This window comes from Macaca fascicularis, chromosome 6, assembly GCF_037993035.2.
Source record: "Macaca fascicularis isolate 582-1 chromosome 6, T2T-MFA8v1.1".
Lineage (NCBI taxonomy): Eukaryota > Metazoa > Chordata > Mammalia > Primates > Cercopithecidae > Macaca > Macaca fascicularis.
In genome coordinates this window covers 160,435,183-160,448,029 of record NC_088380.1, presented here as the reverse complement: position 1 = coordinate 160,448,029, position 12,847 = coordinate 160,435,183, and the positions used below count along the sequence as shown (strand labels likewise).

General features: G+C 40.9%; 1 protein-coding gene across 9 annotated transcripts in view; it reads right to left on the bottom strand.

Moving 5' to 3' along the window:
* The window catches only part of GRIA1 (glutamate ionotropic receptor AMPA type subunit 1), a 321,912-nt gene that overhangs the window by 131,688 nt on the left and 177,377 nt on the right, over positions 1–12,847 (bottom strand). For all 9 annotated transcript variants that reach the window (XR_010587683.2, XM_073994634.1, XM_045394430.3 and 6 more), the window contains exons 6-7: positions 5,338–5,499; positions 3,146–3,313 (exon numbers count right to left, since the gene is read on the bottom strand). Coding sequence is in view for 8 of the 9 variants with exons in the window: in XM_073994634.1 (XP_073850735.1) it covers positions 3,146–3,313; positions 5,338–5,499 (330 nt within the window). In the remaining variant the exon portion in view is untranslated. The remainder of the gene's footprint in view (positions 1–3,145; positions 3,314–5,337; positions 5,500–12,847) is intronic.

Sequence of the window (12,847 nt, the reverse complement as noted above, 5' to 3'; positions counted from 1 at the left end):
GGGGCAGGCAGGCAGCTGATTATCTTCATTCTGCTGCTAGGGAAATTACAGCGGGGTGAGCGGGGAGGGGGTGCACAAATATTACCCAAGGCCATGTGCTGCTTGGGGCTGGGCCATAGATCTTGTGTCTTCCCTGTTTGGCTGTGCCCTTGAGGCTTCAGAGCAGTGAAGCATACAGAGGGAGTCATCATCTAATGTGAGTTAGAGTCTCAGCTTTGTCACTGTATGTGTATAACTTTGGGAAGTTTTATAACCTGTCTGAAACTCAGTTTCCCCATTTACAAAGCACAGCTAATAAAACTACCTACCTCAGGGTGTTATATCAAAGATCCAATGATATAATGTGTGTAAATGTTTAGAGCCTTGTATATACTAAACCTTTAACACACCATACATATTATTATCCTTTTTTTCAGAAATTAATTTCCTAACATGCTTGCGCTCCAGGTAGGCTGTGCTGGACCTCTTGGCCTAACTTACAGACACCCCAGCTCTAACACAAGCTAACCCACAGGTTCTCTCCCATTCTGTGACCCGAAGGCCAGAGGTGAAGGCAGTAGACACCTGAGCCTCCAAACCTCAGGTTCCAAAGACTGGATACCACCAGGATCTACCCAGTTCCCTGGCGGCATGGCTATTTCAAGAGATGTTTGTAGAAAAAGCCATTGCTGAACAGTAGCCATGACTATGTATGGAAGGCTCCAGAGGTCAATGCTTATAAGCAAGGGCCCCTGGGCCCATACACAGACCTAACCGGGGGAAGAGGAGCCCTGGACTGGGATCTGTTCCAGCCTCTGCCAGTAAGCTGCTGTGTGATCCTGGGTGAGTCACTGCCAACTCTGGGTCTGCTGCTTCATTATAAAGTGAGGGAAAAGGAGAGTCAGTAATCTCTAAGGTGTCTTTCAACAAAAGACTTTTTTCATTCTGGTGCTTAACAAAGATTGGAAAAGGAAACTATTTGAACCTCTGATCTTAGGGTCAGAATGTTCTGGTTTGTTTGTTTATTTGTTTTGTTTTTTGGGATAGTTGTTCGTCTCTTCTTCTCCATAGACACTGCAAGTAGTTTCTTGAGGGCAGGACTTGCTTTCTTTTATTGTCCTCAGTGCTTGGCTCCAAGCCAGGGCACACCATAAGTCCTTAAAGAACAGCTGATGAAGGGCAGGCACATACATATCTTGGCTCCAAGATAAAATAAAAGAGGTCATTATTCTTTTGACTATGGCAACTGCTTCCTTTCAAACTCTACTGAGGGCAGAAGTAGAGTGCTAAGTATACACTACAACAAGAAGGACATGGGTTAGACCATAAGAAAAAAAAGTAGACTCTTTGAATTTTCAGAGCCAATTGAGACTTGAGGTCCTCTCTCCACCCCCTTCATTTTCATGGGGAAGGAAAGGGAAGGGGGAAGGAGAGCTAAGTGATTATTTCAAGGTCATCCAGAGAGCCAGGGGCCCAGCTGGATGTGGAGTCCAGCTCTCCTGCCTCCCAGTTCAGAGCGCTTCCTGCCACCCTGAATTGCCTCCCAGGCTTCATCACTGTCATGGTGGCGTCAGACTATCCTTTCAGGACGTCATTAAGATGGGAGAGGCAAGGGAGTTGGAAGTGTTGTGAAGCTGAGGGCAAGTCTCTGGGACCTTTTGAAACCAGCCTCACATTGCAAACAGAATCTGTCTCGACTGTGGAGTCTGAAAGAGCATTTTAAATAAGCTGGGGTGGGGGTGGAAAGGGATGCACAGGCACTGTCCTTTTTGGCAGTTTTTCCCTGCAAGCTGCCTGGTGTCTGTTGTTGCTGCCTAGTGACTAGGGAGCCACCCTGCACAGGGACCAGCAGAGGGCAGAAATGGCAACTGGAGGTCCTCCTTATCATGTTCCTCCTGTAGCTTGTAGAAATCCTGCTTAGCTTCATTTCAAAGGACAGACCTACATATTCTTCTCTACAGAAAGGCACTCATCAGGGCTGAGGAACAGCTGGTGAGGTTCCTTTTGCGTCTCTTTCTCCAGGTTGTGAAAATTGCTAGAGCTGTGCACGTGTGGTTGGCAAACAAGTGGGAATAGTTGTACATTTTGCTCTACATTTCTCGCTCATTCAGAAATGCTCATCTTCTCCCAAAGGAGCCCAAATTCATCTTCTGCTGAATGTCGTCTTAAAAGTAAAGCTGGTCTTAGGCAGGCAACTACCTTTGTTGGGGAGGGTGGGTCCTGAGGGACATTTGTGCCAAATAATCTTGCTGTGCTGGCTTGCCATTGTGACCAATGCTTCGTTATTCCTTTGCAGCAAGCACAGCTGTCCTCTCCCTATCCCTTAGGAAATACAGCTTCTCTATCAGGAGGCATCAGAACAAAAATACAGTGCTATTCCTTGGCAGTTTGAGAATCATAGCCTGGGCTTGAGGTGCTTTAGAGATCTACAGGAGCCCCAAGAGCAATAAAGCTTAGGGCAAGTCCCCAAAACCTAAACCAGGCATGTTAAATATACACCCACATGTACCACTGTCTCATCCTGCTTCCACAGCAGACGTATCACTAATTGAATATTTATGCTTCTCTCTGTTGTATCTTATCTGGATTCAGCCTCAGAATCATTTGCATAGCCAATTGATTGGAGGGGGCATGGTCATTTTCCATCCCTGCCCTTTAACTATTCTTAAGTTCAAACAGAATTGATGAACAAAATGCTGGGAAGCAAGAAGGTAGTATCAGAAGTACTGAGAAACATTTTTAGGGTCCACATATACCAGGCTCTCATAAAATGTGTGCAGAGAGCAAAAGAAGACATCCAGAAAATCAGGGCAAGAGGGGAGTTTCCAGGAGACTATTAACATGGTTCGGTTTCATCCTTGTGTATTTCAAGTCCCTTTTCCATACACAGAAAATCACCAGCTCTCCTTTTTCAGCAAAATTGCTAAGCAGAAAATATAGCTTTTATACTACAAGAAATGACTGTTCCATATGATGATGATGATTTTTTTTTTTTTTTTTATGTGAGCGTCAATGTATGTTAAGAGCCACCAACACCAACAACGCAGTGGTTGTTTTGGTCTTCAGGCATTTTCTTCCTTTTCTTGAGAATAGCTGTGTTTTATTGGAATTTGATGCTGAAATCCCCCAGACTCCCATTAGATGCGGCAACCATTGGTGGCCTTACCTGCTGCAGAGCTCTCTGGATGTCGATGCCCTGGCCCCAGGGAACAGCTGGGTTAGCCAGACAATCCCCGGCATTCCCCCGGCGAGATATATCGATTCTCTGCCTCCGCAGGCTCTGGAAAGCCTCAGCCATCACCTTCACCCCATCGTAGGTAAGCGCAGAGGTGTACTAGTGGGAGGAATGGAGATAGTTAGACATCAAAGAGAGCTGACAGGAAGGCAGGGTCGGGTGCTGTATTTGGGAATGTGTTTTCTGGTGATGAGAAATGTGCAGTAGGCCAGGTGCATGATATATGCAGGGAGACAGTGGTGGATCAGGGATGGTGTCCCTGTCCCTGCAGATGGGTGCAGCTGCTCGTCCATGCTAGTCAATGCTGACCTCTTGAACTGTGAGTTCAGTATTGCCGGTTATGACTTTTGCAGAAAAGCCAGGATTCTAGATTTCTGTGTGTAATCTTGTAATTTTTAAAATGTTGGTTCAGTTGGAAAAACAATGCATAGATTACATATAACACATCTGCAGCCTGGATACAGTCCATGAAAAATCAGTTGGTTTATCTTGGCATTACGGTCATCAGCTGGAAGCCAAGAGGAACAATTAACTCTTTCATCTCTTGTAAAAGTAAAAGGAAAAAGAAAATGCAAGAAGGGTGAGCTCTTAACTTTTCCACATGTGGCTCACCTAAGTGGTAAATTTATATTCTGTAAACTTTCCCCTCATTCTTATTCACAACAGCTATCAATTATACCCTTTCCTGACAAAAAGGGGACCAGGATGTGGATGAAAAACAATCAGCAGAGTGGTCCAGGAAAATATATCCTGGCTTTGGAACCTATGTCTGTTTTCTTCACTAATTTGTTCCTAACACTTATTATATCACCTAGTACACTCCAAGTTCACAATAGAGAATGGAAGAACAAGTGAATGCATATTTTTCTATTTTTTAAATTTAATTATCTCACTTCTTTTTTAAAAAATTAAATTACATTTGGTTATTTCTGTCATCTGTTCTGTCTTTTGGAAATTGGAGAGCAGTCATCACACATTAATTAATTAACTCCTATGTAGTTTTCTCATTGCTTTAAAGCATATTCACGATTTTATTTGCTTAAGCTCATACTGACATAAGTCTTCATTACTGAAGAGTTAAATCAGTTTGAACAATAGTGGGATAAGAAGTACCTCCATTATATGGTTTGCCATTTATGAAAAGAAATTGAGTGACAAGAGAAAGTCTGTCAAAGATTCACTGTTTTTCCAGTTAAACAAACTTGGCCTCAGCATCCTTCTTAACACAGTGTTCCACATGGCCACTGTCAAGCTATTTGTACTTGGGGAAAAAAAATTATTTGCTATCCTTATTCCCAATATTTCTCAAATAGCAAACCAAATAGATTTTGGTGGCAGTATTTAGAGCTGCGTTGCTGGGAAGTGAGAAGCAGAGAGTCTGCATTATTACTGAGAGTGGACTCTCCCAGGTAGAGATCTGCTGGATATTCCTTAGTTAGGTTGCCCTGATTTTTAGCTGGGCACACGGCTGAGCAGAATAAGCGCCACCTCACTACACAAAGAAGCTCCATCTACAAAGAAATGAGCATCCCCCTGAACTGGGCAACACGGTGGCTCTGCCCAGAATAGAACCACCATTTTCCAGCTTCCCTTGTGGCCAACTGGGGGTAGTTTTCCAAGATACGATCAACGGCATATGAGTGGAAGATCTGCGTGTGACTTCTGAAAAAAGTTCTTCATGAAGAAGTTGTGCATTGCATGTTTTTTTTTTTTTTTTTTTTTTTTTTCTTCTTCCTACTGGGTAGAATGCTGAGGCAATGGCTATAGTTTAAGCAGCCCTCTTGTCCTATCAGGCAACAGCCGTAGGTGGAGGACAGCAGAGCAAGAAGGTAAAAGAAGCCCGGGTATTTGATGACTGTGGAGCCATTTAACAAGCCCAGGACTGCTGACTCCTAAGTTTTGTTTACATGAGAGATAAATAAAATGTCTCCCTCATTAAAACCATTGTCATTTTGGGTTGTCTGACCCCTGCACCTTGTACCTAATAATCTTTACAAATATATTTCCCTGAATTTGTTCCCTTTAGAAAACCGATTCCTTTCTAAAGACTAATGCAGCTCAGAAATCTGGGGCAGGCAAGGGGAACAGGCTGGCCCTTTGCTGCTGGCCGCCCATCCACTCACTTTGGGTCTCTTCCAGTCCACCCGAGTGTGGTCTCGAGCATCACTATTCTTCCACTGCTGCATGATCTTGGCTGGGATGGTGTCTGTGTAGTTCACCAGCTGGAAACCTGTCACGTTGGCGCCACTCTCCTTGAATTTGTTTAAGTCAATGTCCATGAAGCCCTGTGAGAGGGGGAGGAGGGAGAAGTCAGAACATGCTGCCTGGATAAATCAACTTAACCTGTTCCGGAACCACAGAATTTTCCATTCTGTTCCACCAGGTGAAACCTACTCAACGGAGAGACAGTTAGGTCTCCTTTCCTTTGAACTTGGCTATTACTTAGTTTGTGCACAAAATTAGGATAGGAGCCAGTATGCTGGCTCTGCTATGCATAAGCCAGTAGTTATACCACTATTAACTAAGTTACTTGACAGTTTTCTTGTCTGAATAATGGAGGTCCAGATGTTGGGGTAAACATGCAATGTAATGACACATGTCAAGTGCATGGTGCAGACCAAGTGATCAATAAATAGTGGCTGGGATTATTATGATGATACAGATATATAGCACAAAGTAGAAACCTCTAAGGAGGGAATAATCTCATCTACCATCCCAATACCCAATCATTTTGAGAGAAGAGAAATCTGAATTTCACTGGGGCAAGCTTCTATGAGTTACCCAAGGACATGAGCAAGTCTGTGGAAGAGGCCGAGTTCTGATCCCAGCCTTCATCCTCACCCTGTGCTCTTTTCCATAAAACAGAGTAAATTTTCACCACTCCATGAGACCTGATCAATTCCAGCATCCATGAAGGATTGTTTATTATAATGAAACTTTCCACTCCATTTGGTGAAGTTTACTGAAACTCAACTAGGCTTCAACCTTAAAAGGAAATCTTACATTTGTTTAATATATTTAATAATATGCAGTACTTTCATATCTATGACCTCATTTCAGTTTATCTCTTTTTAAGGTAAACATTATATGTCTATTTGCCAGATAAAGAAACTAAGGCAGAGTGGAAGAATCAACTTGCACAGAGTCATTTAGGGAGTTAGTAACAGAGAGAGCACCAGAACTAAGGGCCTCTGTTAGGCAATGGTTCACTCAATCATTTACTCACTTATTCACTGATTAATCATTTCAACAAACATTTTTGAAAAGTCAGTGCACTATTCTAATAGTGAATAAAGTAAGTTCCTTTCCTCATGGAGTTTATATTCTAGTGGGGAAGATAGACAATAAATGAACAAATGAACAAGTAAATATACAGCATAGTATAGTATAATCTGGGATAGTATACTCCGTGGTAGCAATGAGTCCCATGAAGAAGGATGAAGAGAGGTAAGAGGATGGGAAGGGGCAGTGTTATGCTTTGGAAGGAATGATGAGGATGAGCCTCCCTGAGGAGGTGGTCTTGGCTTAGGGACCTGAGTGAAGTGATGCCTGTGTCTGAGCTATGGGGATATTTGGAGAAGAGCATTCTGAGCAAAGGCCCAGAGATGAGAGGATGACTGGCATATTCAAGAAACAGTAAGGAGGCTGGTATGACTGTGACACAGTGAGTTTGAAGAGAAAGGGTGGAAAGGAGATCAAAGTGACAGCCCAAAGCTGGTCACATAGAGCCTTGTGTTAACTTGGTTTTCTTTTTAGGTATAATTGAGGGCCTGTCCAGCAGGAAGAAAAAAATGGAATGCACAGCTTCTTCATGAAGAACTTTTTTCATAAGTCACATGCAGATCTTTCACTCATATGCCATTGATCGTATCTTGGAAAACTGCCCAAAGAATTTGAGCGGGATCATAAAGGCAATTCCCTTTCAGCTCCATGGCTTCCAGGAAACCCCCAAATTCCAATGAGTGAAATGCGAAAATGAGCAGGGGATCCACGGTCCATGGGAAAGTTCGGAACTGGGAGCCAAGAAATTATGGCAGCGGACCCAGCTCCCTCTTGGGATCCTAGGACACTGTCCATGTTTCTGAATTTCTCATTGGCTTTCTCTAATTTTTGTATCTGAAAGAATAAACTTCATGATTCAAAAACAACCCTCCCCCACCCCATGCCTCTAAAGTTCTGTGATTTTTTTATTGTTTCTATTTTTGTAAACAAAGCAAGCTTAGTCGCACTCAGAGCCTTTGTCCTTGCTATTCTGTCTGCCTGGAAATGTGATTTCCCTGTCTGGTTGCTTTCCATCATTTGGATCTCGGCTAGACTGCTATCTCTCAGAGAGGTCTTTCCCTACTTCTTATCTAAAGAACCAGTTTTGCCCTGTTGTAGACAATGTCAGCATCCTGTTGGCTGGATATTCTACTTTATATACTAACTGCAAACACCTGGTTATTCTGCCTACCTGCAGGGTAAGCTAGACATGTTGAGGAGTTAATATGCCCAGAAGCAGCTTCCAATCAATGACAGATAAAGAGTTAGTAGATAACGGCCCCAGAATCCTCTCCTCTGGGCGTGATGACCCTGAGGTGGGTTCTACACTGACATCTCGGGATTCCCTCGGGGACTGTGCTCCTTCAGTAGGCTGCAGCGTAGGCATCTTGTTGATGAAACTGTGTAGGTGGGCTTCCCTTCTCCACTTCCCTTCCCTGCTTTCCCACTGGTGTTTTTAGGCTTGGCAACCAAGAAGCCCATTGTACTTGAATCCTTGTCTCAGGGAACTGCTTCCGGAAGAACATAGTAGAGTTACCCCCAGCACCCTATCCAGTCTGCTCTTTCTCAGTGCCCTGTTAGAGTTTCTCCAGAGTTTTTATCACCATTTAAGATTATCTTGTTTACTCATGTGTTCCCATATCCGCTTTCCTCCTATTGAAATGTCAGTTTCATGAGAGCAGGAACCTTTTTTGTCTTGGTCACTGATGTATCCTAGAACCTGCTCATAGAACAATGCTTGGCACAGAGTAGGTGCACAGTATATATTTGCTGAGTGAATAAATAAAAGCCAGAGACTTTCCTCAAGCAAGAAAGCCAATTATCCAGGAGAAATATGACCAGCAGGCACCAAATACCAGTGGGTGATTTTAATTGGTTGAAAAGAGAAATTCAGGTTTAAAATACCTTTTGAGTTTAACATGTTCCACAGCCACAGTTTACAGAGTTTCACAGATGTAACTGATTTGCACAATGGTTCTAGCAAGCTGTTAGTAAAGGTGAAATCAGAACTAGGTTCCTGTACCCAATATGCATTCCAAGACGTTACACCATTTAAGAGTGCACTCATCCCAGCACTGGTTAAAAGCTAGAGCACAGCTGAGAGATTTCTCATAGTTCTTAGAGACTTTAAAAAGAACATGTTCATAAAGTAACTTCGGGGAGATTGAAATAGAAAGTATCTCCTGCAGTCAAATTCTGTCTCTAGAAAATCTGTAACAAGGTCCTGGGCATTTCATACTGACTACTTCCATCTCAGACATAATGGAGGCCAAAGAAAATGGTACAGTTTTCTCGACTGCTCAACATAAATGCCACTCAATCTTATCATCAGAATGTCATAAACAGGGTTAATGCAGCCACACCTTAGTTACTTATGATCAAACTAATAAGACTCTCCAACAGAACTCCCCTCCCTGCCCATGAAAAAATGGACAAAGAATACAAGAAGCTCATAGCTATGATGTTAAGTAAAAGAAACAAAATTAGGAAATAACTTGGGGTCATGAACTATATTCTCATCTAATAGCTGACATCTTCCCTCCTATGTAAGATTTCATGCTGGGAATAATAATCTTGCATCTCTACAATGTTTTTAATCACTAAGAAATGACTCTATTATAGTCACTAGACTAAATTTCTCCATAATTCAAGAAAATGAACTCTGGCAATGTACAAATGTGTTCTTGACTAAGAAGGGGAAATAAAGGTGTTAACTCTTTGCCCACTGGTTTATGGGAATATTTAATTCACTCATTCTGTTCCCCTGGGAACTCTCATTAAATAGGGTTTAATTAAATAATTTTCTAATTTTCTTTGCCATATTATTAAAAAACCTTAGAGGGTAATATTTGGTAATTAGCACATTTTTCTTTATCTGCTTTATTTGTGCTATTAATTATATAGTACTATATAAAAATACTACATTGCTAATTATATTCTATTAAAAATTTTAACTATGAAGTTTGATTACTACTCTCTTTGAGCCATTTTGCCTATTTTACAACATGTTCCCAAATGCTAGGACCATTGCTCTATATACTGTGACTATTGACAAAAAAAAAGAAATAAATCTACAGAGTACTTGTTTTTTCAGGTTAGTCAGTGTTTTTCCAGCTATTCAACACAAGAATGCAGGTCTAAACCCACTCTCCTTCCACTGACCTCCCAGCACTGGCACCAGATACTTGTCTTTGAGTGACTGTTTCTCACCTAAAGTGAAGCTTGGTGATCAGCGAGCTCCTAGGGCTATCAGGTCACTGTGTTCTTGTCTGCTTCTTCTGCACCTCTGTAGCACTTTACACTGTCCCATGTCTGACTAATAAAAAATTGGTGAGAAAGGATGCCGTGTTTACTGTCATTATTAAATGCAAATAAATTGGCTGATAAACTGTAAGCTCTCAGGAAGTGGTTCTGAGGGACGTATCAGAATACCTTGAGTCACTTTTGCAAAATAGCCATCCCCAAGAATTATCATCCAGTATCCCTAAAGAGGAAACTGGATATCTGTATTTTGACAAAGCTCTAATGCTGTTGAATCAAAAATCAAGGTTCACTATATTAAAAATATAAGGTAATCATCAGAAGAATTCCAAATAATAGCATAACTAACAAACATTGAGAAGGGGATGCTGGGGGTGTATTATGAGCTGATTTGTCATCTTTCTAATGGGAAGTCAGATATGGAGTTAAAGTTGAAAAAGCAAGAAAAAGAAACATAAATATATTATGTAGAAGTGTAAGGGAAACCATTAAATAACCAAATGTAGGAAAAGGTTGTAAAAGGTACTTCTATGAAGTATAGAACTGGAAAGAATGGGCATTTATCTTTTATTTTATACCCTTCTGTAATATCTGTTTTATCATGTGAATATATTATATTTTTAATACTATTAAAAAATAAAAATAGATCCTCAGATAGCTCTAATGTATCTTAGATATCATCCATTAGACACTGTAAAGTAGGGGAGGAAGTAGCAGTGGCAGGACAGGGGAGAGAAGTTGTTGCATTTATTAAAGCTTTGTTACGGTCTTTTAAGAGAGCCCTGCTTAATTTTTTATCTCCTGGCCTGAAATTAAAGCACACTGGTGCCGTTAAATGCTCTACTGAAAACAGCTCCATTGCTTATGAGAATAACAAAAATGACAATAATGGCTAAAAATGCCCCTTCATATGCATTATATAACTTTATTCAAACAACTTTGTAAGAGTTTGGAGGTTACTGCAATTTAAAAACAAAAGAGTAATGATCATTTGAGATGTATTTTAAACATTTTCCAAGCCCTATTCCTGAGTCAGGCATTCTGTTAAATGCTTTGTATACATAATCCTCTAATTCCTTAAACAATTCCAAGAGGTAAATGTGCACAGTAGACATCTAATAGTTATTTGCATAAATGAGTGAGTGAGTATCCATCCTAACTTTCTGTTAAGGAGCTACAGCTAAGAGACCTTTGGAAATTTCCTTGAGATCACACAGCAAGCAAGAATTCAAACTGTGGTCCAACTATAAAATCTGTCTCTTCTTCCCAAATGTGTTCTACTGCCACACCAGTGGAGAAACACGAGTTTAGCTTTTGGATAGTGTGTCCAGATAGTTCCAGATGAAGAGGGACAATGAACCTCCGACTGTGGCTGGCACAGTTAATAGCCAGAATATGTCTTACCCTGCCAGAGCAGGGGCCTTCAAATATAGCTTTCGGTCTTGAAGGAACATTTGTGGGACTGCACTAGGTTTCTCTCCTTGACACTAACCTCCTAAGGGTCTTTAGATGTTTCCAAAGCTTCTAATTTATCTGAAGCCCATTAGTGCCCCCCTATTCCACATCTATGCAAGGGGCTAGCAAACTTTTTATGTAAAGGGCCAGATTATAAATATTTTAGGCTTTGCAAACCATATGGTTCTTGTCACAACTAGTCAGCTCTGTCATTGCAGCATGAAAGCAGCCATATATAGAAAATACTAATTTAATATTACTATTTAGTATGTAGTAATTTACTATTACTGTTTAGTATAGTAATAGTAATTTTTTTTTTTGGGCATGGAAATTTAATGTCATATAGTTCCACATACTATAAAATATAATTCTTTTGATTTTTTCCCCAAAATTAAAAAATGTAAAAAACTATTCTTAGCTCATGAGCCATATAAAATCAGGTGATAGCTGGATTTGACACAGGGACCATAGTTTGCTGACTTTTGACCTATACAGGAGCAAAGATTTTGGAGAGAAGACCAAACCCTTCATATTGTTCAGACAGGGAAACTGAGGCCCAAAGAGGGGAATAGTGGCTTAACGTTATATGGTTGGTGAGAGGATTAGTTGAGAACAGAATCTGTCTCCTCTCTATATCCACTGTAGGAGGTAACACAATGCTGAAAAGCCGTTTGAGTACAACGATTGGGAGTGAATGTGCTCAATCAAGTAAACTAGCTAATATAGTCACTCCATCTATCACATGCCAATTATAATTTTCAAAGGATTAGAATGAAAAGGCATTTCAAGTAATTATGATATCCTAAAGAGATGTTTAACACTACAACTATATTGGACATGCTTTCATCTTGCTGTGAAGATTTGGAGAATGCTTTAAGAATCTTAAAGAGGCTCTGGGCCATCATTATGACTATTAATTATCACGTGCAATTAGAAACAGAAGAACTGATTATGTGTGCCTACTGGTTACTTAACCTCTCTGAGGCTCAGTTCTCTGGTCTTCAAAATGCAGATATAGCACCTACATCATAGGACTGGTGTACAGTTTAAAAGAATTAATAAAACTAAGCACTTAGAATCGTGTCTGGCACATAGTAAGCGCTTAATGAATGTTAGCTATTATTATGATCATCACATTCACCATTATCATTATCATCGGGTCAAAAGAGGTTAGGTGTTAGAACTGCTTCAAATACAGGGACTGGGTCAGGCAAGAAGACTGAGAGAACATGAAGCAGGTGTATAGGAACATAGCTTTCGAAGGATGAAAAGCTTTATTTTCAAAGCTAGATTTCCTTTGCTCTGGGATTCTTTCAAGGGGTCACATACAAGCTGTTCAGCCCTCATCATCCTGCCTGTGCTGACACCATACCAGTCAGAAGGAAGAAGGAGCATCTAACATCGTTCAAGGAAACGGGCAAGTAAGGTTTATTAAACAAATCCTGGGATACTGGAAAGAACACTTCCTCCACCCCATCCCCTTGAGATCCACAGGAGGTAAGATGAGAGAAAAATCAAAGAACTTGTACTTTATACTCTGGATGGCACAGGTTGAACATGCCAAGTTTCCCCAAATTGTCAGATAAAATCTTAGATGACAGCTCCATAGAGAGAGTAGTTATAGGAAACTGTGGTTTAAAAAGTCTTCTTGTATTA